Source organism: Haliotis rufescens, unplaced genomic scaffold, assembly GCF_023055435.1.
Source record: "Haliotis rufescens isolate VD_foot unplaced genomic scaffold, xgHalRufe1.0.p SCAF_18, whole genome shotgun sequence".
NCBI classification, from domain to species: Eukaryota; Metazoa; Mollusca; class Gastropoda; order Lepetellida; family Haliotidae; genus Haliotis; species Haliotis rufescens.
The window spans coordinates 1,902,547-1,929,046 of NW_025963868.1; the positions used below are offsets into that span (position 1 = coordinate 1,902,547).

General features: G+C 40.8%; 1 protein-coding gene across 5 annotated transcripts; it reads left to right on the forward strand.

Annotated features, from left to right (window-relative positions):
* Window positions 1-1,243: 1,243 nt before the first annotated feature.
* LOC124129395 lies at window positions 1,244-26,500 on the forward strand. Of its 5 annotated transcripts, none has more exons than XR_007221821.1 (6): window positions 1,244-1,290; window positions 14,899-15,098; window positions 16,777-16,864; window positions 19,331-19,416; window positions 23,202-23,321; window positions 25,630-26,500. XR_007221821.1 is itself a non-coding variant. In XM_048398112.1 (2 exons), exons 1-2 carry the CDS (start codon window positions 23,297-23,299, stop codon window positions 26,457-26,459), a joined length of 855 nt encoding a protein of 284 aa, XP_048254069.1. In that variant the 5' UTR covers window positions 23,202-23,296; the 3' UTR covers window positions 26,460-26,500. The 5 variants fall into 5 exon arrangements, 1 of the variants encoding a protein (XP_048254069.1); XR_007221820.1 differs by lacking the exon at window positions 1,244-1,290 and adding an exon at window positions 2,243-2,350; XR_007221819.1 differs by lacking the exon at window positions 1,244-1,290 and adding an exon at window positions 12,179-14,581.

A 26,500-nucleotide genomic window follows, 5' to 3' on the forward strand; every position in this document is an offset into this window, starting at 1 on the left:
AGCAATATTCCAGCAACATCATGGCTGGGGACACCGGAAATGGGCTTTACACATTGTACCATGTCGGGACTATAACTAAAGACATATTCAACCACACATAAATGAACACATGTTGCCATGCAAACATTTGAACATAATGAAAAATCAACTAAAGTTGGATTTCTATTCAGCATTGCTCACTGGCACAGACCCGGGACTGCATATACTACTTGGTGTACACCCTCCTTTGTAACCCTTCAGACCGCCTCCGTGGTCTAGTGGTTGAGCGTCCACCCGGAGAGCTGAAGGTCCGGGGTTCAATCCCCGGCTGCATCATACCAAAAGACGTTAAAAGGTGGTACTTCTTGTTACCCTGTCTGGCGCTCGGCATTAAGGGGCTAAAACAAGGACTGGTCGGCTCGGAGTCAGTATACTGTGTCTGAGTGGGGGTATTCATGTTAAACTGCGGCATGGTATCTCAGTGAGCTAGCACTGTCGGCATCAGTCCGGACTAGTACAAGCAGCCACACACACATATGTGCATGCACGTCGCTACATAAGTGCAATAATCTTGGATGCGATGTTAAACCCCATTTCACCCCACCTTGTAACCCTACAGCAGGCAGAGAAGCTGACAGGAATATGCTACCTTGACAGTTTGGAGCCATAACAAACATGATCTATTAGCAACACACTGATGAATTCACATGACAGTGATATTGTCAAAATAAGCTCTTTATAATTTTTATACCACCAAATAGGCATATATATCTTGTGCTTTTAAAATTAATGTTAAGCTCCTCGTTGTCCTCTTATGAAAGTTCAGGCAGTGCAGTGAAATATACATCCACAGAGAACTTGATATTCCCGAATGCACAATACATGTATCTGTATCTGCAGCAAATCACCATGGTTGATAGCTAAACGAAGCAGCTGCCTTTCCGCAAAAATATGCTGCTTTTGAAAAAAACACAGGCAGGTGAAAACTGATGAAAGGAAAGTTTGTATTCAATCAAAATGCTTTGCCATATTTGAAAGATACCTTAACCCTACAGGAGTGAATGAACAAGTGTAGCCACCCAAATGTAGCCCGCCAAATGTAGCCCGCCAAACAGGTGGCAAGCACAGGTAGAAGTTTGAAAATAGCCTTTTCAGACGCAGGAAATGTTTTTTATTGAAAGGTTAAGTGGTGTTTAAAGCTATCATATTATCTCAGGGGCTGTCAACGAAAACAAATTTGTAGAACATAATATTTTAACTTTTAGAGCTATCCTGGCCAGGCAGTTGACGTTCATCAGCAGGTGCTTGCAGGTCATATTTTGCATTTCATCAGTTATTATTTCAAATTAGACACAATTTATGGACATTGAGAAACTCACCTGAGTGTCTTTTGATATCAAAAATATCAACACTCATTAATAAAAGTGGAAAAAACTCTGTGGCTTTGATCAACGAGTGTTGATATATTTGATATCAGAAGACACAAGGGTGAGATTTTGTTTATCATCCAACATCATTCTTCCAACTTTTTCCGCTTGTAGAAGTAATAAACAGTGTCTTAAGTGTGAAAAGTACTACTAACAGCTTCAGTAGCAGAGCCATTAGTGATGTCATTTGATTGTGACGTAATGGTAACTGCAAAGCAAGGCATTGTGATGCAATTTCATAGCAGCGATATCTACAATGTAGGTAAAGCTTCATCTCACCCAAGCATATCTCCTGTGGGAGCCAGTTTGGGATGATAAAACAACTTCTCCGATTAGATCCTTATACTGTTGTCAAATAAAGAAGTTGTTATCTATAAATTGTGTTTACTTTGTCATCCGTCAACTTCCAAGTAATGCCTATCAAATAATTATTTTAGATTTGTTCAGGTTTTTATTGTGGTTCTTTTGATTTTATCACAAATCAAACAGACAAGCAGCTAGTAAATAATATTTTAGTTTGATATTTTAGTTAGTCAATCTGCAAATTGAAACATTAAAAGTCTCCCTCGCATACAATACCTTATTATCAATGTTCCCCGAACACATGAACAAATAAGTCTTCAGTAATTAATCAATAAACTAAATATATGAATAAAAGGGGGAAAAAACACACAATATTATATGAAAACACTACAATATCCCACAACAATGTTGGTTAGGATTGCAACAACATTAGATCATATCTATTTCCATGCGCACTATTTTGAAAGCATGCATTACATATGCTTTTGATTTAGGCATAGAAAACATACAGTTCTTGAACCATTCCTTCATCCAACCTCTCACACAATTTATAAACATCCACATCGGAGAGACGCACTACGTTCTCCTATCTAACATCCAGAGCTTTTACACCTGCCTCGATCGACCAGGTAACCACACAGGTAAGTGATTACGCTATATCGCTGTGACATTGATCATGCCTGCTTGCACTCATATGCAAGAATATTCCCTGCCTATGAACCAGCGGTCAACTGATAATTCATTGCTGAAATATCTAGATAAACACATTTGCAAGACTCGATAAGTCGGTCAGTATTTTCCAGAAATGATTACCTGATGACAATGGATCAGAGGTGAATTTGTTCCCTTGTTTACAAGATGAGTCTAAGCTTTTGTTTGTAGTTGATACAACAATTAACTGTCATGATTACATGACAAGCCAGAACATGCCAGAACATACCCAGAACAGCCAGGAGGGCTACAGGTAGACAGCCATTGTTAAAGGGGTAGCGGATGTGTTAGAGGAGTCATCGTGTTGTTGGGTACACGATGGTGGCGATCATTATGTGGCAGAGCTAGAGATAAGCAGCATATTTGCATAAAATCACACACACACCCCCCTCCCAAATATTCAAAACCCAATTACTTTCAATTAACTTGCGTACAGAAACGCATGCATTAAATGAACAACTCAAATCTGTAAAAACAGGTAAATACCCAATGAAGCTTTTTCATCATGTATACAAAGGAGCTAATTTCCAAAACACATTACAATTACAAGCTAATTTACTTTCCGAATGAAGCCTATATATTTAGAACAGTAATTTACATCTAAAACATTATTTCAATTTTTTTAAATCTTTCTTAAATGTTCATTCATTTGGGGAAAAACCCATGAATAGATGAGTTGAAAAATATTGGTTACGCAATGAAAAATGTAAAAACCCAAATAAAATGGAAACCCTAGAGTAAAAACTCAATGGCTCAAAAAGTTATCTCGAGCTCTGATGTGCGTCCAGTGTTTGAAATATTTTTAAAACCCAACAAAACAGTCGTGCAATTTTCAAAGTTACCTACCCACGTTCAGAGATTATAAATATTTCAAAATTGCACCTTGATTCAGTTCAATTAATGCAAACAATCATTTGAGAATCTACAAGAAGTAATGATAAAACTGAATATGTAAGTAAGTCTTAAAATTATCTGCAAGGCAGTCGGAGGACAGGAAGAGGAAAATTTCACGCCGCCTGACAGAAAATTTACCAGCCACGTGACAGTGTGTGTTTAAATTACTAATACAATCTAATTTATAACACTATTCATGCAACAGCATGCATCCCCTTCAGAAAAAGCGAACTTTATGGCATATGATACTTGACCTCACATATTTTTGGATTGGTTTCTGCGTCCCCTGACCATAAAACCTTAAAATTCAGAAAAAAACAAACTCAGAATGATCTTGGTGATATACCACCGACGACAAACTACTGCATTGACGTAAAAAATAACACAAGGGATTTTTATATGACAAAGACATTTTTTTCTAATGATAATTCATCATTTCAAGTACAAAGTACATAATCAACCAAGTCAGACCAACCAATCCAAAAGACGGAAATGCCACGGTCAGATTTTAGATTTAAAAATTGTCTTATTTTTTTCTACCAACCAACCAATAATTTATTGTTTCACTATCCAAATCTGTAATACACACCCAACACATACACAATAGTCAGCCTGACCTTATGCTCAGGTAAAGGTTAAAATGTCAGATAGAATGCATGAATTTAAACCTAAACCCACGGGAAAAGCAGCCTGTGTTAGCTGATAACGTTTCAGATAACGGACAATTTGTACAAACAGGGAAATTGGAACAGTGAGGCTGGGATCCGACCTGTCATTTTTAACATGGTGGATAAAGTCTGATTCTTCATAATGTACTGTTTAGACATAATCATTGGTACAGTTTTAATAATTTCTTTTATTACAGATGTTTGTTTGATCCCTGATTGGAATGAAAAGAAAAAATAAAGAAAAATGAAAAAAAAATGTCCAATTTGTTCTGCAAAAACCTATTTGTATATTACCACATTCGTCTTTATAAGCGCCCAGGGCGCTCTCAAAATTAGAAATAGGTGGCTCTTATTAGATTAAAATTTTGGTGAAACAAAAACAGAGTTTAAAGATCGTAAATTTTGTGGTTTATGCTGACAGCCTGAAATGAAAGATATATTTTTCCAGAATTTGATTACCCATAATTAAGGGTGCATATAACACACGAGTGCGTATTATACATGAATAAATAAGTCTTGTGTGCATTGATCAATTGGAAGGGGTGCTGACTGGGATTGTTCACAATACATTAGCAAATATCGGTGTGGGCGCTTATAAGAGCGGGGGGCTTGATATGTCGAATACGGTATGCTATATGTGCCTAAGGAGTTGCATGTTTTCTCGGGCATGTGTGTTTTAATGTTGTCAGCAGTTGGCATTCAGCAAATAATACATCTACAAGCTTCTCATCATAGCAGGGCTCTCTTATCAGTGGGGGGCACGGGTTGCCCAGTCGTCTAAGGCGCCGTGCAGAGTTGCGTCCCTTTGGCACGTCAGAAACCTATGATCGTGGGTTTGAATCCCGGTTCATCCCGATTATGTTTCTAGGTTTGTCAGCACCATACCTGTGCTCATGGGTTTCACCGAAGTGGTAAACGTCTGAGACCTGTATCACTTTGGGCTTTCCTCCCACATTAAGCTGACACTCCGTGATATAACTGGAATACTGTTAAAAGCGGCGTTAAACCCAACTCACTCACTCACTCTTATCAGTGTTTGAAATAAGTGCCTGCCCATAGGTCCGTGTCAGGTAGATCTGGTGTAGGGCCTGTAGTTTCAAAGATGTATGGGTCCTTATGGCCTACAGTACATTTATTTGTAGGTATCTGCTGCAGTTATTTAAATTAGGACCTGAAGAGTTTAGTCACATCTTCCTGAGGCAAGGGAATTAACTGACCATAAAAGTCCAGTATCAACCCTTGACGAACAAGGCTGCAATTATTGAGTTATATTTGGGCTGGACTAACGAGTCTATATGCATAGTTCAGGCAATCGACATCCGGTTCATAAACTGACGTGCAGACTTCGGTAACTTGCAGGATTTGCAAAGCATGGGTCCTGTCAAACTTAGTGTCAACAGATATTTTCCAAATATTTACATGGTTCTACTCAAGGTGCTCATGTGATTTGATGCACTTCGCAAAGAAGACCCATTTTATTAAACTATGGATCTTGATTATTGATCAGATCGTCTTGACTGGGTGCCGCCATTTAGTTTGAAGAGATGGAATTGATAGGAGGGACATAGAAGGGACAAATTCGGCAAGGGTGGAAACTGGACTTTTACATTCAGTTAATGCCCTTGCCTTGGGAAGATGGTCAAGTCAGAGCTTCCAGTTTCTAAAGTTTGGGTCCTGATGGCAGCCTGGCGTTTTTTTAATTTTACACACTGCTCCCTATGCCAGGAGAGTAACAACAAAGGGAGGTCACTCCAACTTACAAACATGTCAAAACTGCTGCCACTAACAATGATAAGTGAAACAATAAAATAGTGAATTTAATCTTTTTATTTATACTTTTAGGGATTAATGGTATACCTGCAAACCAAATATAAATTTATACATGTATAATGATTAACTTATGTTTATACTCTTCTCACCCCAGGCAACACTATCATGTCTTATCATACACACTAATAATCCTAATGGAGAGTGGAATTTCCTGGTTGAATTACACGTCCTACCAAATCAAAACACCAACAAAATTTGTCCTTTGTCAATATGAATATGAGTAGGGAAGTAGCTTTTATTTCAACAGTTTCGATTAGGAACATAACAAGTAGTATGAGTTGTGGGAATTTGAGACCGCCTCCATGGTCTAGTGGTAGAGCGTCCGCCCGGAGAGCGGAAGGTCCAGGGTCCGATCGTCGGCCGCGTCATACCAAAAGACGTTAAAAGATGGTACTTGTTGTTACCCTGCCTAACACTCGGCATTAAGGGGCTAAAACAAGGAATGGCTCGGAGTCAGTACACTGTGTCTGAGTGGGTATTCATGTTAAACTGCAGTATGCTATCTCAGTGGGCTAGCACAATAAAACTGGCATAAGTCTTGACTTGTACAAATGCACATACACACACGTCACTATATGAATGAAGTAATCTTAAACGCTTGATCACCTAACACTCTGATCCTGGTATAAACATGTTCCAGCAATAACATTAACAGCCTTTATTGCCTGCTTCAGGATGTAATTAATGACTAATCCAGCCTAAGGTAGTCCAGTGACCCAGACAGTGATCAGCCGATACAAACGGTATTAGTCTAGATGCTGATTAGCGGTAATGTAGAAATTCATTACATAATCTCCTGATGCAGACTAGCTAATCAGAAAACAGTGTATGGCGTTGGGATTCAGCACGCAGAAATAACGTGCGATACATGAGATCAATACTCGAGTGTGCCATCAACATGACTTGGGACCCCACATACTGACCATTCCCCTTACCAATCTATGCAGACATTGTAGCTATCAACTAATTCACATGGAAACAGACCAGCATATACTACTCAACATTTGGTAAGGGCCACACCTGTGACTAAAGAGGACTATCCTTAGCAATTGCTGATTAGTATATGTCAATCTTATTGTTGGGTCAATGTGAATATTGACTTCCTTAAATTTGATCTATTTCCTTGGTAGTTAAAACTCAGCCACTCACTCACTTCGGATTGTAAAGGTTTTCTGCTAATATTCTCCTTACTTAGAAATGAAAGGTTCTTGAAGAATGACCATCTCTTTCTTTTTTCAGACACCTTTGTATTTGTTCTCCCCGTGATTTGCTTCGTTACCAAATGAAATATCCCTCTACCAGAGCTCCAGATAAGCTGTGTATCTGCGTAAAATATGCATCAGAAATGCAGAAATTCGCAGTAAAATAAAATCCAAGGGTATCAAATACGCAAATAACATTACAGGTGCGCTACAAAAATAAAACTTGTGCGTATCATCAAAATATTGTGAAGTAGCCCTGCGTATTCGATTTCCAAATCAGCAACTTATTACGAAATTTTAAATGGGCATTCCGTCAACCTTGCCAAATTCCACGATGACAGTTACATCATGATCATTTGCCATCACACTTTCTTGTGGAAGTATCATATTTTTGAGTCCTATAAAGCTCTCGAACCCACACGACACCAGTTTGCAGGGACTAGATGAATAGTGTTTTTAAATATTTAACTTAAATACCGACATGTGTAAAAACTAGTGGGTAACAGAAATTTGAATACCCAGATAGAATTACTGATACCCAATGATTTTAAGATGCATGGGTAAAATACCCACAACACCAAAAGCTTATCTGGAGCTCTGATCTACGTAACAGTTGTGATGTGATTACAATTCCTTGGTAAATTAAAACTCCTCCTGACAAAGAAGAAGGAAGCAGGAAGCATGACAAAATTAGCTAATGAAAACATAAAAGAACACACTTTCCTCCTTGTTGACTATATATAGCCAGTGTTAACCTGTAGTCCTTGTTGACTATATACAGCCAGTGTTAACCTGCGGTCCTTGTGGACTGTATATAGCCAGTGTTAACCTGTAGTCCTTGTGGACTATATACAGCCTGTGTTACACCTGCAGTACTTGTGGACTATATATAGCCAGTGTTAACCTGCGGTCCTTGTGGACTATATATAGCCAGTGTTAACCTGTAGTCCTTGTTGACTATATACAGCCAGTGTTAACCTGTAGTCCTTGTGGACTATATATAGCCAGTGTTAACCTGCAGTCCTTGTGGACTGTATATAGCCAGTGTTAACCTGCAGACCTTGTTGACTATATAGCCAGTGTTAACCTGCAGTCCTTGTGGACTGTATAAAGCCAGTGTTAACCTGTAGTCCTTGTGGACTATATACAGCCAGTGTTAACCTGCGGTCCTTGTGGACTATATACAGCCAGTGTTAACCTGTACTCCTTGTGGACTGTATACAGCCAGTGTTAACCTGCAGTCCTTGTGGACTGTATACAGCCAGTGTTAACCTGCAGTACTTGTGGACTTTATATAGCCAGTGTTAACCTGCAGTACTTGTGGACTATATACTGCCAGTGTTAACCTGCAGTACTTGTTGACTATATATAGCCAGTGTTAACCTGCAGTACTTGTGGACTATATACAGCCAGTGTTAACCTGCAGTACTTGTGGACTATATACAGCCAGTATTAACCTGTAGTACTTTATGGACTGTATACAGCCAGTGTTAACCTGCAGTCCTTGTGAACTTATACAGCCAGTGTTAACCTGTAGTGCTTGTGGACTGTATATAGCCAGTGTTAACCTGTAGTCCTTGTGGACACTATACAGCCAGTGTTAACCTGTAGTCCTTGTGGACTATATATAGCCAGTGTTAACCTGCAGTACTTGTGGACTGTATACAGCCAGTGTTAACCTGCAGTCCTCGTGGACTATATATAGCCAGTGTTAACCTGTAGTACTCGTGGACTGAATACAGCCTGTGTTAACCTGCAGTCCTTGTGGACTGTATATAGCCAGTGTTAACCTGTAGTACTTGTGGAATATACATAGCCAGTGTTGACCTGTAGTCCTTGTGGACTATATACAGCCAGTCTTAACCTGTAGTCCTTGTGGACTATATACAGCCTGTGTTACACCTGTAGTACTTGTGGACTATATATAGCCAGTGTTAACCTGAAGTCCTTGTGGACTATATACAGCCAGTGTTAACCCGAAGTCCTTGTGGACTATATATAGCCAGTGTTAACCTGTGGTACTTGTGGACTATATACAGCCAGTGTTACACCTGCAGTACTTGTGGACTATATATAGCCAGTGTTAACCTGTAGTACTTGTGGACTATATACAGCCTGTGTTACACCTGCAGTACTTGTGGACCAAATACAGCCAGTGTTAACCTGCGGTCCTTGTGGACTGTATATAGCTAGTGTCAACCTGTAGTACTTGTGGACTATATACAGCCAGTGTTAACCTGCAGTACTTGTGGACTGTATACAGCCAGTGTTAACCTGCGGTCCTTGTGGACTATATATAGCCAGTGTTAACCTGTAGTACTTGTGAACTGTATATAGCCAGTGTTAACCTGTAGTACTTGTGGACTATATATAGCCAGTGTTTACCTGCAGTACTTGTGGACTACATACAGCCAGTGTTAACCTGAAGTCCTTGTGGACTATATACAGCCAGTGTTAACCTGTAGTACTTGTGGACTGTATATAGCCAGTGTTAACCTGCAGTACTTGTGGACTACATATAGCCAGTGTTAATCTGCAGTACTTGTGGACTACATACAGCCAGTGTTAACCTGAAGTCCTTGTGGACTATATACAGCCTGTGTTAACCTGCGGTACTTGTGGACTATATACAGCCAGTGTTAACCTGCGGTCCTTGTGGACTATATATAGCCAGTGTTAACCTGTAGTACTTGTGAACTTATACAGCCAGTGTTAACCTGTAGTGCTTGTGGACTGTATATAGCCAGTGTTAACCTGTAGTCCTTGTGGACACTATACAGCCAGTGTTAACCTGTAGTCCTTGTGGACTATATATAGCCAGTGTTAACCTGCAGTACTTGTGGACTGTATACAGCCAGTGTTAACCTGCAGTCCTCGTGGACTATATATAGCCAGTGTTAACCTGTAGTACTCGTGGACTGAATACAGCCTGTGTTAACCTGCAGTCCTTGTGGACTGTATATAGCCAGTGTTAACCTGTAGTACTTGTGGAATATACATAGCCAGTGTTGACCTGTAGTCCTTGTGGACTATATACAGCCAGTCTTAACCTGTAGTCCTTGTGGACTATATACAGCCTGTGTTACACCTGTAGTACTTGTGGACTATATATAGCCAGTGTTAACCTGAAGTCCTTGTGGACTATATACAGCCAGTGTTAACCCGAAGTCCTTGTGGACTATATATAGCCAGTGTTAACCTGTGGTACTTGTGGACTATATACAGCCAGTGTTACACCTGCAGTACTTGTGGACTATATATAGCCAGTGTTAACCTGTAGTACTTGTGGACTATATACAGCCTGTGTTACACCTGCAGTACTTGTGGACCAAATACAGCCAGTGTTAACCTGCGGTCCTTGTGGACTGTATATAGCTAGTGTCAACCTGTAGTACTTGTGGACTATATACAGCCAGTGTTAACCTGCAGTACTTGTGGACTGTATACAGCCAGTGTTAACCTGCGGTCCTTGTGGACTATATATAGCCAGTGTTAACCTGTAGTACTTGTGAACTGTATATAGCCAGTGTTAACCTGTAGTACTTGTGGACTATATATAGCCAGTGTTTACCTGCAGTACTTGTGGACTACATACAGCCAGTGTTAACCTGAAGTCCTTGTGGACTATATACAGCCAGTGTTAACCTGTAGTACTTGTGGACTGTATATAGCCAGTGTTAACCTGCAGTACTTGTGGACTACATATAGCCAGTGTTAATCTGCAGTACTTGTGGACTACATACAGCCAGTGTTAACCTGAAGTCCTTGTGGACTATATACAGCCTGTGTTAACCTGCGGTACTTGTGGACTATATACAGCCAGTGTTAACCTGCGGTCCTTGTGGACTATATATAGCCAGTGTTAACCTGTAGTACTTGTGGACTATATACAGCCAGTGTTAACCTTTAGTACTTGTGGACTATATACAGCCAGTGTTAACCTGCGGTCCTTGTGGACTATTTATAGCCAGTGTTAACCTGTAGTACTTGTGGACTATATATAGCCAGTGTTAACCTACAGTCTTTGTTGAAAGTATACAGCCAGTGTTAACCTGAAGTCCTTGTGGACTATATACAGCCTGTGTTAACCTGCGGTACTTGTGGACTATATACAGCCAGTGTTAACCTGCGGTCCTTGTGGACTATATACAGCCAGTGTTAATCTGCAGTCCTTGTGGACTATATACAGCCAGTGTTAACCTGCAGTACTTGTGGACTATATACAGCCAGTGTTAACCTGCAGTCCTTGTGGACTATATATAGCCAGTGTTAACCTGAAGCCCTCGTTGACTATATACAGCCAGTGTTAACCTGCGGTCATTGCGGACTATATATAGCCAGTGTTAACCTACAGTCTTTGTTGAAAGTATACAGCCAGTGTTAACCTGCTGTCCTTGTGGACTATATATAGCAAGTGTCAACCTGCAGTACTTTTGGACTATATATAGCCAGTGTTAACCTGCGGTCCTTGTGAACTATATATAGCCAGTGTGAACCTGCAGTACTTTTGGACTATATATAGCCAGTGTTAACCTGTAGTACTTGTGGACTGTATATAGCCATTGTCAACCTGCAGTACTTGTGGACTATATACAGCCAGTGTTAACCTGCAGTACTTGTGGACTGTAAACAGCCTATGTAAACCTGTAGTACTTGTGGACTATGTATAGCCAGTGTTAACCTGCGGTCCTTGTGGACTATATACAGCCAGTGTTAATCTGCAGTACTTGTGGACTATATACAGCCAGTGTTAACCTGTAGTACTTGTGGACTATATACAGCCAGTGCTAACCTGTAGTCCTTGTGGACTGTATATATAGCAAGTGTTAACCTGTAGTCCTTGTGGACTGTATACAGCCTGTGTTAACCTGCGGTCCTTGTGGACTGTATATAGCCAGTGTTAACCTGCGGTCCTTGTGGACTGTATATAGCCAGTGTTAACCTGAAGTACTTGTGGACTGTATACAGCCTATGTAAACCTGTAGTACTTGTGGACTATGTATAGCCAGTGTTAACCTGCGGTCCTTGTGGACTATATACAGCCAGTGTTAATCTGCAGTACTTGTGGACTATATACAGCCAGTGTTAACCTGTAGTACTTGTGGACTATATACAGCCAGTGCTAACCTGTAGTCCTTGTGGACTGTATATATAGCAAGTGTTAACCTGTAGTCCTTGTGGACTGTATACAGCCTGTGTTAACCTGCGGTCCTTGTGGACTGTATATAGCCAGTGTTAACCTGCTGTCCTTGTGGACTGTATATAGCCAGTGTTAACCTGAAGTACTTGTGGACTGTATACAGCCTATGTAAACCTGTAGTACTTGTGGACTATGTATAGCCTGTGTTAACCTGCAGTACTCATGGACTATATACAGCCAGTGTTAACCTGAGGTCCTTGTGGACTGTATACAGCCAGTGTTAACCTGCAGTACTTGTGGACTGTATATAGCCAGTGTTAACCTGCAGTCCTTGTGGACTATATACAGCCAGTGTTAATCTGCAGTACTTGTGGACTATATACAGCCAGTGTTAACCTGTAGTCCTTGTGGACTATATATAGCCAGTGTTAACCTGCAGTACTTGTGGACTATATACAGCCAGTGTTAACCTGCAGTACTTGTGGACTATATACAGCCTGTGTTAACCTGAGGTCCTTGTGGACTGTATACAGCCAGTGTTAACCTGCAGTACTTGTGGACTGTATATAGCCAGTGTTAACCTGCAGTCCTTGTGGACTATATACAGCCAGTGTTAATCTGCAGTACTTGTGGACTATATACAGCCAGTGTTAACCTGTAGTCCTTGTGGACTATATATAGCCAGTGTTAACCTGCAGTACTTGTGGACTATATACAGCCAGTGTTAACCTGCAGTACTTGTGGACTATATACAGCCTGTGTTAACCTGAGGTCCTTGTGGACTGTATATAGCCAGTGTTAACCTGCGGTCCTTATGGTCTGTATATAGCCAGTGTTAACCTGCAGTACTTGTGGACTATATACAGCCAGTGTTAACCTGAGGTCCTTGTGGACTGTATATTGCCAGTGTTAACCTGAAGTCCTTGTGGACTGTATATAGCCAGTGTTAACCTGCAGTACTTGTGGACTATATATAGCCTGTGTTAACCTGCAGTACTTGTGGACTATATACAGCCTGTGTTAACCTGCAGTCCTTGTGGACTATTTATAGCCAGTGTTAACCTGTAGTACTTGTGGACTATTTATAGCCAGTGTTAACCTGAAGTCCTTGTGGACTATATATAGCCAGTGTTAACCTGTAGTACTTGTGGACTATATACAGCCTGTGTTACACCTGCAGTACTTGTGGACTATATACAGCCAGTGTTAACCTGCAGTCCTTGTGGACTATATATAGCCAGTGTTAACCTGTAGTACTTGTGGACTATATATAGCCAATGTTAACCTGTAGTACTTGTGGACTGTATACAGCCTGTGTTAACCTGCAGTCCTTGTGGACTGTATATAGCCAGTGTTAACCTGTGGTCCTTGTGGACTATATATAGCCAGTGTTAACCTGTAGTACTTGTGGACTATATACAGCCTGTGTTACACCTGCAGTACTTGTGGACTATATACAGCCAGTGTTAACCTGCAGTCCTTGTGGACTATATATAGCCAGTGTTAACCTGTAGTACTTGTGGACTATATATAGCCAATGTTAACCTGTAGTACTTGTGGACTGTATACAGCCTGTGTTAACCTGCAGTCCTTGTGGACTGTATATAGCCAGTGTTAACCTGTGGTCCTTGTGGACTATATATAGCCAGTGTTAACCTGCAGTACTTGTGGACTATATACAGCCAGTGTTAACCTGAGGTCCTTGTGGACTGTATATAGCCAGTGTTAATCTGCGGTCCTTGTGGACTATATATAGCCAGTGTTAACCTGAAGTCCTTGTGGACTGTATACAGCCTGTGTTAACCTGCAGTAACTGTGCACTATATATAGCCAGTGTTAACCTGAGGTCCTTGTGGACTGTATATAGCCAGTGTTAACCTGAAGTCCTTGTGGACTGTATACAGCCTGTGTTAACCTGCAGTACTCATGGACTATATACAGCCAGTGTTAACCTGAGGTCCTTGTGGACTGTATACAGCCAGTGTTAACCTGCAGTACTTGTGGACTGTATATAGCCAGTGTTAACCTGCAGTACTTGTGGACTGTATACAGCCTGTGTTACACCTGCAGTACTTGTGGACTATATACAGCCAGTGTTAACCTGCAGTCCTTGTGGACCATGAAGCATAAGCCATCACGCCATCAAGCCATTAACCTGCGTTAACAATTGTAATATTTTCAATTGATGCAATCAAATTTCACAGGAAATAGATTTCTGAACACTTAGTGATCAAAACTTGATGAAATGATCATATAAATATATTTGAAAATGTCCAGATGCTAGGGGTGACTGAAAAGTGCCGAGCCTATACCCTCCAAAAATGTCTGCCAACGATGCTGGAGAGCCCTGATTCCACTGGTATCTGGTTGTGCAAGAAGTCCTCCACAGAAGAAATTACAACATCGTCATTTGCAGAATTATGATATGTAAGCAGATTAGCATGATAATGGCCACAAATAGTCTGACTTATAGGATTCTACGGCTGGGACGGGTAACTTGGGTACCGGGGTCGAGTGGGTCATGAGTAGGACCCGGGTACCCACAGTACTTCCCGGACCTGTGGTTAGTCACGTGACATATTGTTTAATGACAAAAACTCACTATAGCTCAGCATTTCTTTCTGATGATGCACACATTCCTTTTGACTTGTATACATGTATGTTTGAGTGAAGATAAAGCTTCAGTCAACTTCAGTGTACGCATGATTTGATCGTTTCATAAGAGACCATTATATCCCTTTCAGCTGGAGATACTTTATCAACACAGAACACCTGGACACCTTGATCTGCACTGTCCACCTAGGACAGGAGCAAAGAAAGGAACACCGTCCCCCTTAAGCTGGCAGCCCTTTCAGCTGGAGATACTTTATCAACACAGAACACCTGGACACCTTGATGCCGGCAGACAGATGCTGCCTGGTTGGTATTGGGTAAAGTACAGCCTGTAAGTATGGGAATTATTGTACTGAATACATGCAAACTGTTTACGATGTACTGTACATCCTTTGTAGTAAGGGGGATGGTCGGGTAGCCTAGTGGTTAAAGTGTTCACTCGTCACACCGAAGACCCAGGTTCGAATCCCGACATGGGTATAATGTGTGAAGCCCATTTCTGGTGTCCCCTGCCGTGATATATTGCTGGAATATTGCTAAAAGTGGCGTAAAACCAAACTCACTCATTCACTTTGTAGTTAGGGTCTTTGTGGTTAATTTTTCAGCCAACTCGCATAAAATATGCAAAAAGCTTACAAGCTGTCTTGCTTGACAACAGTACAAGGATCTATACCAAGGCATTGCTCTAATAGTATATTATTGAAGTTTTTTATCCATAAATTATGTCTCCTTTGTCATCCATCAACTTCTAATAAATAAAAGCAACAAAACCCTTTCCGTATTCACAAGAGTGAGTGAGTGAGTGGGGTTTTACGCCGCTTTTAGCAATATTCCAGCAATATCACGGCGGGGGACACCAGAAATGGGCTTCACACATTGTACCCATGTCGGGAATCGAACCCGGGTCTTCTGCGTGACGAGCGAACGCTTTAACCACTAGGCTACCCGACCGCCCCCGTATTCACAAGAAATCTCTATCTATGTCGGCCAACATATAGTCAATGAAATCTATCATTACACAATGCATTTCTCTCCTTTAAAATTAAAACAAATGATTTTCCTGAATCATTTTTCTGATGCTGTGGAATAGAGGTGGCTAGATATTGCTAGAGCTGGCTAGACTTGCTTTTATATATCTACAGGCGAAGGTCCGGAGTTTGATCCCCGACCACGTCATACCAAAAGACGTTAAAAGATGGTACTTGTTGTTACCCTGCCTGGCGCGCGGCATTAAGGGGCAAAAACAAGGACTGGTCGGCCTCGGAGTCAGTATACTGTGTCTGAGTGGGGTATTCATGTTAAACTCTGGCATGGTATCTCAGTGGCTAGCACTATAAATCGGCATCAGTCGGGACTAGTACAAGCAGCCACACACACACACATACACGTGCAAGCACGTCGCTATATAAGTGCAATAATCTTGTACGCGACATCAAACCCTAATTTCACCTCACCTCACCTTGTTTCCATAAAATACTTATATTCCACAGTCATGGTATAGGACTACTATATGTGATTTATGTCCTGTCAAGCCTTTATCCCACATAAAATAGTTATATTCCACAGTCATGGTATAGGACTGCTATCTGTGATTTATGTCCTGTCAAGCCTTTATCCCACATAAAATAGTTATATTCCACAGTCATGGTATAGGACTGTTATCTGTGATTTATGTCCTGTCAAGCCTTTATCCCACATAAAATAGTTATATTCCACAGTCATGGTATAGGACTGCTATCTGTGATTTATGTCCTGTCAAGCCTTTATCCCACATAAAATAGTTATATTCCACAGTCATGGTATAGGACTACTATCTGTGATTTATGTCATGTCAAGCCTTTATTCCACATAACATAGTTATATTCCACAGTCATGGTATAGGACTACTATCTGTGATTTATGTCCTGTCAAGCCTTTATCATGTTTATCCCACGTAAGCAGACACTGTGACATAACTGAAACACTCGACTCCTCATTCAACTGAACTAAACTTGTGTATAATGTTTCAGTGACTTCACATCATGAAGAATATGGGTGAGGCCTGCGGATCCTGCAAAGCGTGAGCAGTCCACCTGTGTGACACACCTGATCCACCAGGTAAGTATCAGTGATGACATATTGGCACAACAAGTCTCGTTGTATAAGGGCTAGTAGCTTTTTCTTTTTTTAACAAAAGTCTCTTTAGGTAATCCAGTGTAATCAGAAGAGATTTCATATTTAAGTTGAGTTTTCAAATGAGCATGTATTAGGAATAAACAATATTAGTTTGCTTACCAAGGCTCGCTAAATACAATGTTTATTCCTTATACTGGTTATTACCATTCGAAACACTGACAAATCTCCTTCCATAAACATCAGCGGTAAAGATACTATGTAGACAACTGTCCGTGTACAGAAAATGTCAAGCATAGCTGGGATCTTTACTCATGGTAACCACTGCCTCGTGTTGTTGTGTACAGAGCTGAACAGTGGGGAAGGGGGAGATAATCTGAAAAATAACTTACATAGTTGTCTCCCTTGTCGCCATGATCCCTCATATCACAGGTTATGCAAAACCAAATGTTTTCCCATAGATATTTATTGTAAGGTTTTACTTTTTTATTGAATAGGCATTCAACAACCAATAATTTTTTAATTTGAAGTTTACACGATATACAGCTTTTCCACTGGACGAAGAGGTCGGTCACATGACCGCGAAAATGATGTTCATAAGTGTATGAACCACACTATTTGACCTTCATACGTTTTTCACGAGACCGTGTTCTTGAAATGACGTAAACACTGACAGACTACTTCCACATTCCTGGGGAAACCCCTGGGAATTCCCTAGCACGAAAACATGCATAAGCGTTCTTTCTGATCATTTAGAACCTTTATTCTTGGTCTCAGCGTTTCAGTATACTTTGAGAAATGTCAGAGAGCGTGACTGCATGATTGTTCACGAATATCCTCGCTACGGCCCATCCTAATGAACAAACGAAGAAATGCACATCTAAACTATCGTCAGTATCGACTCGATCCGTGCCTAGGCTGACATTGACCGTCTCCAGCAATCTATGAATTTACCTTTGTGTCTGTTTGACGCATCTTTATTCACCTTTCAATGATCGGCCAGTTGATCAATGATGGATAACACATGTAACCGCCACAGGTTCATTAACAACTTCGGAAATCTTTCCCGTCACGTTTATCGTGTCGGCCATTTTGACGTCTTGTACTTGATGAAATGTATTACGACGCGCTGTCATTGTGACTGACTTACTGAGGTAGTTCTTTACAGACCTTTCTCATCTAATGAGGATATGATTTGAACACGTGTGCTGCGTAAGATGTTTCTGAAGAGCAAGTTGTGCATCCATACGCCTATGTCATCTCTCTTTTTGAGGAACTATTTTACTCCGCGATACAGCTGGTTGTTGTTTGGCTATCAGTGTAAACATGAAGTCCCATGTACTAAATAAAATTGTGTTTAGATCTAGGCCTACATCCTTTGAGGTAAGAAATTGTGATAAAAAAATTATAAGAATTGACTTTCACTTTGTGTGAGTTCATTGGAGTATGAACCTTCATTGAGTGAGGGTCAAACATTGTATGAACGTCGTCGCAAGCTCCGACGTTCATACAGTTTGGCCCTCACTCTATGAAGGTTCATACTCCAATGAACTCACACAAAGTGAAGGTCAATTCTTAATTAAATGTAAATGTCTGCACAGTCTGGTCTGAAAACCAACAAAATCACCATGGTGGCTAGCTTAGCCAGTTCCTTTACAATGAACAGGAAGCTAAGCACAACAACCCTGGTTCCGCACCTGATGAATGTCACCTGCTAACTGAAAATATTCACGGTCACACTCAGCATAAGTCCATTGTTGAAAAAGACAGCATGAGATATTGAATAAACATGGTCAGTTTTAATTACTGGAGGGATATGCTTTTCATAAAATACTTATATTCCACGGTCATGGTGCAGCACTACCATTGGTGATTTATGTCATGTCAAGCCTTTATAGCATGTAAGCAGACACTGTGACATAACTGAAACACTGCAGACTCCTCTCTCAATGAGTGAGTGAGTGAGTGAGTTGGATTTAATGCCGCTTTTAACAGTATTCCAGTTACATCACGGTGTGTCAGCTTCATGTGGGAGGAAAGCCCAAAGTGATGCAAGTCTCAGACGTTTACCGCTTCGGTGAAACCCACGAGCACGGGTATAGTGCTGACAAACCTAGAAACATAATCAGGGCGAACCGGGATTCGAACCCACAATCATAGGTTTCTGGCGTGCCCAAGGGACGCAACTCTGCACAGCGAATCGCGGGGCCTTAGACGACTGGGCCACCCATGCCCCCTTCCTCTCTCAATGAAACTACCGACTCCTCTCTCAATTAAACTAAACTTAACTTGTTTGATAGGCATTACTTAGAAGTTGGCGGATGACAAGAAAGACACAATTTTATGGATAACAACTTCTTAATACTGTAAAAAGCTTTTTACAGTATTAAGAAGTTGTTATCCATAAAATTGTGTCTATCTTGTAAACTAAACTTGTGTATAATGTTTCAGTGATTTCACATCATGAAGAATATGTGAGAGGCCTGCGGATCCTGCAAGGTGTGAGCAGACCACCTATGTGACACCTGGTCCACCAGGTAAATATCACTGATTCAATATCGCTAAATACCGCTAAATACAATGTTTATTCCTCATGTTGTTGTGTACAGAGCTAAACATTGGGGAAGGGGGAGATAATCTGAAAAATAACTTACATAGTTGTCTCCCTTGTCTTAAAGCTGCCTATGTCACAGGTTATGCAAAAAATGCTTTCCCATAGATGTTTATTGTGAGGTCATATACTTTTTTCAGTGAATAGGCATTCAACAGCCATTGCATGTACAATCACGTCTCCACAGTCCGGTCTGACAACTCAAATTTGGGCAAGCTTAGCCAGTACCTTTTCAAAGTACAGGATGCTCAGCACATGAACCTTAATTCCGCAGTGAATGTCACCTGCTTGAAAATATCCATGGTCACAAACAGCATCAGTCCTAATGCTGAAAAAAAAGCACTAATTATAGAAAAACATGGTCAAATTGAATTAGTGGAAGGATATACATTTAGAAAACAAAAAAATCTTACACAATATCAACCAACCAAGGCTGCCAGATTTCTCAATCTAAATTTGATCTCTCCCACAGCAGCTGGCCGAATGACTGATTTTGATTAGGTTTAGTAGAACCTACAGGTTAGGCCTGCTGCTTTCATAGTGAAGATTGAGCACGCAGTGGGCATCCGGGACAGGAAAAAGAACTGAAGTTTAACAAAATTTGCTTTGTTTCTAAGAAACTACATATATGATATATGATAGCATCCTCTAGCCTTTTCATCAAAGTCTTGTTTACACCCTTGCCATATTAAGCCCACTTTCCTGTGCTAAATATGATTGGACTATCACACTTATCCATAGTTCAATCCAAACGTTTCCCAAAATGAACATACACGACTGGTACACCTTCGTATGAAAGTGACTTACCGCTGCTGGTCTTTGTTCACACAAATATGTCCTTTTCATCTTTTAAACCCCCCTACAATTGCCTATGTCTTTGTGTCAGGGATGAAATCACGAATGTTTTTGTCATCTGATCGTCTAGGTCGTTGCTTTGGTAGTCGCCATCTGTGAAGCTATACGAGATAAGAACAGCGATCTGATTGGATATCACGTTTTCATTACAAGGGGCACAACTCGTGATCTACACGAGGTGGCTCCACGGTCGAGCCAAGAAAAGAGCCAAGAATAGAAACTAGGCTTTGATATAGGCTAGTTGACACGCTTGCCTTGAGAAGAAGAAATTTGCCAAGTGCATATGTTTTCAAATGTTTTCAAATTTGTCTATATGTTCTACTACACCAAATCAGAATCAGTTGTTCCGCCTGCTCCTCTTGTTTGAGCAGTTTGAGTGTGCAGTGAGATATCTTGCAGCCGTCACTGGATGATATTGTAAGTTCATCAACGTACATCCACCCAGTAATTAAAACTGTCCATCTTTTCAGTATTTAGTACTGTCCTTTTAACAAGATGACATATCCTGAATGTGACAACAGATATTTTCAAGCAGGTGACAATTTTGGTGCGGAACTGGTGTCAGTGCGTTTAGCTTCCTGTACTTGGAAAAGGAACTGGCTTAGCTTGGCAAAATTCGAGCTTTTATTGTAGATTTAAGGCCATACTGAGCATACTTGTACACATAATGGCTGTTGAATGGCTAGTTAAAAAATATGTAATGTCACTTTAGAAGTCTATCATGGGAAAAAACACCTCCGTGGTCTAGTGGTAGAGCGTCCGCCTGGAGAGCGGAAGGTCCGGGGTTCAATCCCCGACCACGTCATACCAAAAGATGTTAAAATATGGTACTTGTTGTTACCCTGTCTGGCTCTCGGCATTAAGGGGCTCAAACAAGACTGGTCGGCTCGGAGTCAGTTTTCTGTGTCTGAGTGGGGTATTCATGTTAAACTGCGGCATGGTATCTCAGTGAGCTAGCACTATAAATTGGCATCAGTCCGGAATAGTACAAGCAGCCACACACACACACACACACACACACACACACACACACACACACACATACATGCACGTTGCGATATAAGTGCAGTGATCTTGGATGCGACGTTAAACCCCATTTCACCTCACATCACCTCATCATGAGAAAACGTTTGGTTGTGTGTGACCATTAGAGCTGTACAGTGGGGAAGGGGGAGGTAATCTGAAAAAAGCCTCACATAGTTGTCTCCCTTGTCTTCCTGATACCTCATGTTGTAAATATAATTAACATATGTTTGTTCCAAAATTTGTGAGTGAGTGAAACGTTTCTCTTTTTTTGTCAGTAAGAAAAATCTTCCGATATTCATGCATACCGGTATTATATTTTTAATATATAGAAAACAATAATTATTTTCAATCCATATCAATATCTTCGACTGAAATGTTTTCTTGCTTACTGAAAAAAAACCCAACTATTTCTTAAGTTCCTGCAATGACGAATACAACTTGGAAATCACATATTTACATCAGTGTCACGATTCGGTATTTCCAGTATTACCGTATTCGACGTAATAAGCGCCTAGGGTGCTCTCAAAATTAGAAATAGTGGGCTCTTATTAGAATATTATTTTGGTGAAAAAAACAGAGTTAAAAGATAAATTGCATGGTTTATGCTAACAGCCTGAAATGTTTATATACGAGAGATATATTTTTCCAAAATTTAATTTTCCATAATTAAGGGTGCATATAACACACGAGTGCGTATTATATGCGAAGAAATAAGTCTTGTGTACATTGATTGATCGGAAAGGGTGCTAATTGGGATTGTTCACAAGCCAATATCTTAGCAAATAGCGCCATGGGCGCTTATAAGAGCGGGGCACTTGTTACATCAAATACGGTAATCAAAATCTTAACACAATGCTTATGAGGCTTAGACACTTTTTGTGGTGATTTCTCTTTCAAATATTATATTACAAAAACTAATGGGGAAGAAATTTGTAAGTATTTATTGTGTAACAGGTTTGATGCCATCAGGTTCCCCCAAAGACTTCCCCCCCCTTCCAACCATTCCCCTGAAGCAAACAAATCCAATCGATAAGATGAACAAATGTTTTCACATTCCTGTTTTAATACAGTATGCGTTACATAATCAAACGCCTTATATCAACAATTTCTATAAACAGTAGAACAGGACTGCCATCTGACTTGATCAATGACTGGTATGCTTTAAGCATGTTAACTGTAGACTTTAACACATGAGGTGAGGTGAAATTGGGTTTACCGTCGCGTCCAAGATTATTGCACTTATATATCGACGTGCATGTACGTGTGTGTGTTTGTGTGGCTGCTTGTACTAGTCCGGACTGATGCTGACTTATAGTGCTAGCTCACTGAGATACCATGTCGCAGTTTGACATGAATATCCCACTCAGACACAGTATACTGACTCCGAGCCGACCAGTCCTTGTTTTAGCCCCTTAATGCCGAGCGCCAGACAGGGTAACAACAAGTACCACCTGTTAACGTCTTTTGGTATGAGGCGGCTGGGGATCGAACCCCGGACCTTCCTCTCTCCGGGCGAACAGACATTTTCGAAAAAAGTATTAGCCGGACATTACAACCCGAGACCGTATATCATAACAAAGGATACAAAATAAAGAGCTGCAACCAGACTGACATGTGTTTTTGTTGTTAATTAGTGTGTACACTACTTGTAAAAAATATTTCCGGATCCCTGAGTGACAATGGGAAAGATCTTTTAGGGTTCCCCGGAGATACTCAACCCCAACTTCATGGGCCCTTGTTAATAACAGGGGGTCAGTCCATGGGACCCATGGAAATTCAGGCACTTTATATATATAATTCACCTACCTTCAGCTCTGTTGTATCTTGCAGTCCAAAAAACCAGGACAGTAAGCCAGCCAAAGAAGACACACACACACACAAACACTGTCAGCTTCTCCTTGGTGGGACAATAAGATGACTCATTGATGAATGCAAGGCTGACGAAACTAGGTAGGCCACTGAGCTTGTAACATCAACTGTTGGGTATTCATAAATATATCTCTATGACATCACACACCTGTTGGGTATTTCTTGAATACCATCTCTCTGTAACATCACACATCTGTTGGTATTCCAATAATACCATCACTATAACATCACACATCTGTTGGGTATTCCTAGAATACCATCTCACTGTAACATCACACATCTGTTGGGTATTCCTAGAATACCATCTCACTGTAACATCACACATCTGTTGGGTATTCCTAGAATACCATCTCTGTAACATCACACACCTGGTGGGTATTCCTAGAATAACATCTCTGTAACATCACACGCCTGTTGGGTATTCCTAGAATACCATCTCTGTAACATCACACGCCTGTTGGGTATTCCTAGAATAACATCTCTGTAACATCACACACCTGGTGGGTATTCCTAGAATACCATCTCACTGTAACATCACACATCTGTTGGGTATTCCTAGAATACCATCTCACTGTATCATCACACATCTGTTGGGTATTCCTAGAATACCATCTCTGTAACATCACACACCTGGTGGGTATTCCTAGAATAACATCTCTGTAACATCACACGCCTGTTGGGTATTCCTAGAATACCATCTCTGTAACATCACACGCCTGTTGGGAATTCCTAGAATAACATCTCTGTAACATCACACACCTGGTGGGTATTCCTAGAATACCATCTCACTGTAACATCACTCACCTGGTGGGTATTCCTAGAATACCATCTCTGTAACATCACACACCTGGTGGGTATTCCTAGAATACCATCTCACTGTAACATCACACCTCTGTTGGGTATTCCTAGGATATCATCTCTCTGTAACATCACACACCTGGTGGGTATTCCTAGAATACCATTTCACTGTAACATCACACATCTGCTTGGTATTCCTAGGATACCATCCCACTGTAACATCACACATCTGTTGGGTATTCCTAGAATACCATCTCTATAACATCACACATCTGGTTGGTATTCCTAGAATACCATCTCACTGTAACATCACACTTTTGTTGGGTATTCCTAGAATACCATCTCTGTAACATCACACATCTGTTGGTATTCCATGAATACCATCTCTGTAACATCACATATCTGTTGGGTATTCCTAGAATACCATCTCTGTAACATCGCACACCTGGTGGGTATTCCTAGAATACCATCTCTGTAACATCACACACCTGTTGGGTATTCCTAGAATACTATCTCTCTGCAACATCACACATCTGTTGGTATTCCAAGAATACTATCTCTTTAACGCCAAACACCTGTTGGGTACTCCTAGAATACCATCTCTCTGTAACATCACACTTTTGTTGGGTATTCCTAGAAAACCATCTCTGTAACATCACACATCTGTTGGTATTCCAAGAATACTATCTCTTTAACGCCACACAACTGTTGGGTATTCCTAGAATACCATCTCTCTGTAACATCACACATCCGTTGGTATTCCAAGAATACCATCTCTTTAACGCCACACAACTGTTGGGTATTCCTTGAATACCATCTCTCTGTAACATCACACATCTGTTGGTATTCCAAGAATACTATCTCTTTAACGCCACATACCTGTTGGGTATTCCTAGAATACCATCTCACTGTAACATCACACACTTACATTGGGAACTAAAGAGTTTCCACTAAAGGTTGGACAACCAGTGTGGTTATATAATCCTGGGAAGAACCTCCCGTCCAGCAGGAAGTTCATTACTCGCTGGAAGAAGGGATGGGTGGTCATCAAACAGATTGATGATGTGACTTACCGTATACAGGATGGTTCAAATAACTCACCTCGGGTTGTCAATGTTGACAGACTTCTGCCCTATGAGGGAGATGATCCTCCAACATGGTGGACTTCTCAGTAATTCTCACATACTGTTAGTGTACTGTTATTCCAAATGAATCTGAAAACAATTATATTTCACTTGTTTTCCTACATATTGTCAGAGCCCTTTATACTTTAGTTTCATGAAGATATGAATATTACGGTTGCATTGTGGATGCAACAGATCAAAATGTGATCTAGAGAATGTCTTGCACAAAAGTTGAATGTTAAACAACATATCTTTTAAGTGGTAAAGATTTAAAATTTAGGCTTGATGTAAGCTTTCTAAACTATTTACTGGATATGGTTGGTTGGTATGGGATTCACTCTAGTTCTCACTGAGGAAGCTGATGATGGATCATGATTCCTAGGATGTATCTAGAATATAGAAAAGTGATAAGCACTGTTGAAGTTACAACATATCTCATGCAGGCGTTACTTACTCCTTATTTGCAGTCAGAAGGATGGCTGACATTCTCACCCTGGATGTTGATGAAGAGGAGATCAAGCAATGGGGATCGGTGCATCCAGAGGTGATGGAGGGGGCGCCAGGAATGAAATTTATTAAATTCATACCAAATATGGACTGCCCTGCCTGCCTTGACACTAAGACATTTGCATCGCGACGTGACTTTGAAGAACATTGGGCGCGAACGCATCACAGGGTGCATAAATCATTTGCTTGCCCTGTAAAGAAGTGTCAGGATTGTCGCTCTTCACTAAAAAGTTTAAAATACCATATTGCGCACAAGCATTTAAATTCAAATGTTATTACCTCTCAGGTTGATAAGCTTTGCGCAGATGTGACTGTTGAAGTGGAACGAAATGAAAATTTCGTTGACCCTGGGGTTTACTGTTTGTCCTGGCAGACATGGCGTCCCCGGGGCAAGAGGGCGGGTAAGAAGGGGAAATCAGCGAAAGCATCTTCCTCTTGCTCTGCCCTGTCTGTCCAAACGTCACAGACTGTCACAGAACCTAAGAAAGAAATTGATTCAGTTCCTCTCAAATGTTCACTCCCAAATATGCCATCTGTGTCCGATCTGCAGATGGAAATTGCAGCTCTCAGAGAGCGCAATACTGTGATGCAGCAGGCTCTTGCCGCTCGCCATGGGGCACACTGGCCTACCTGTCTGGATATTCCCACAAACAGGCCCCAGCTTGATGAATTTATCGCCAAGGGCTGGGAGGCAATGGCCGTGCTACAGTCTGCCGAGGGTAGGCGATTTCAGCAGCAGCTTGACCAGCTATGTATATTGTACGTATTAGATCAAATAAATGTTTCATAGTAATATTTAACAGTTATAGTTAGCTCCAGTGATCGGCTCAA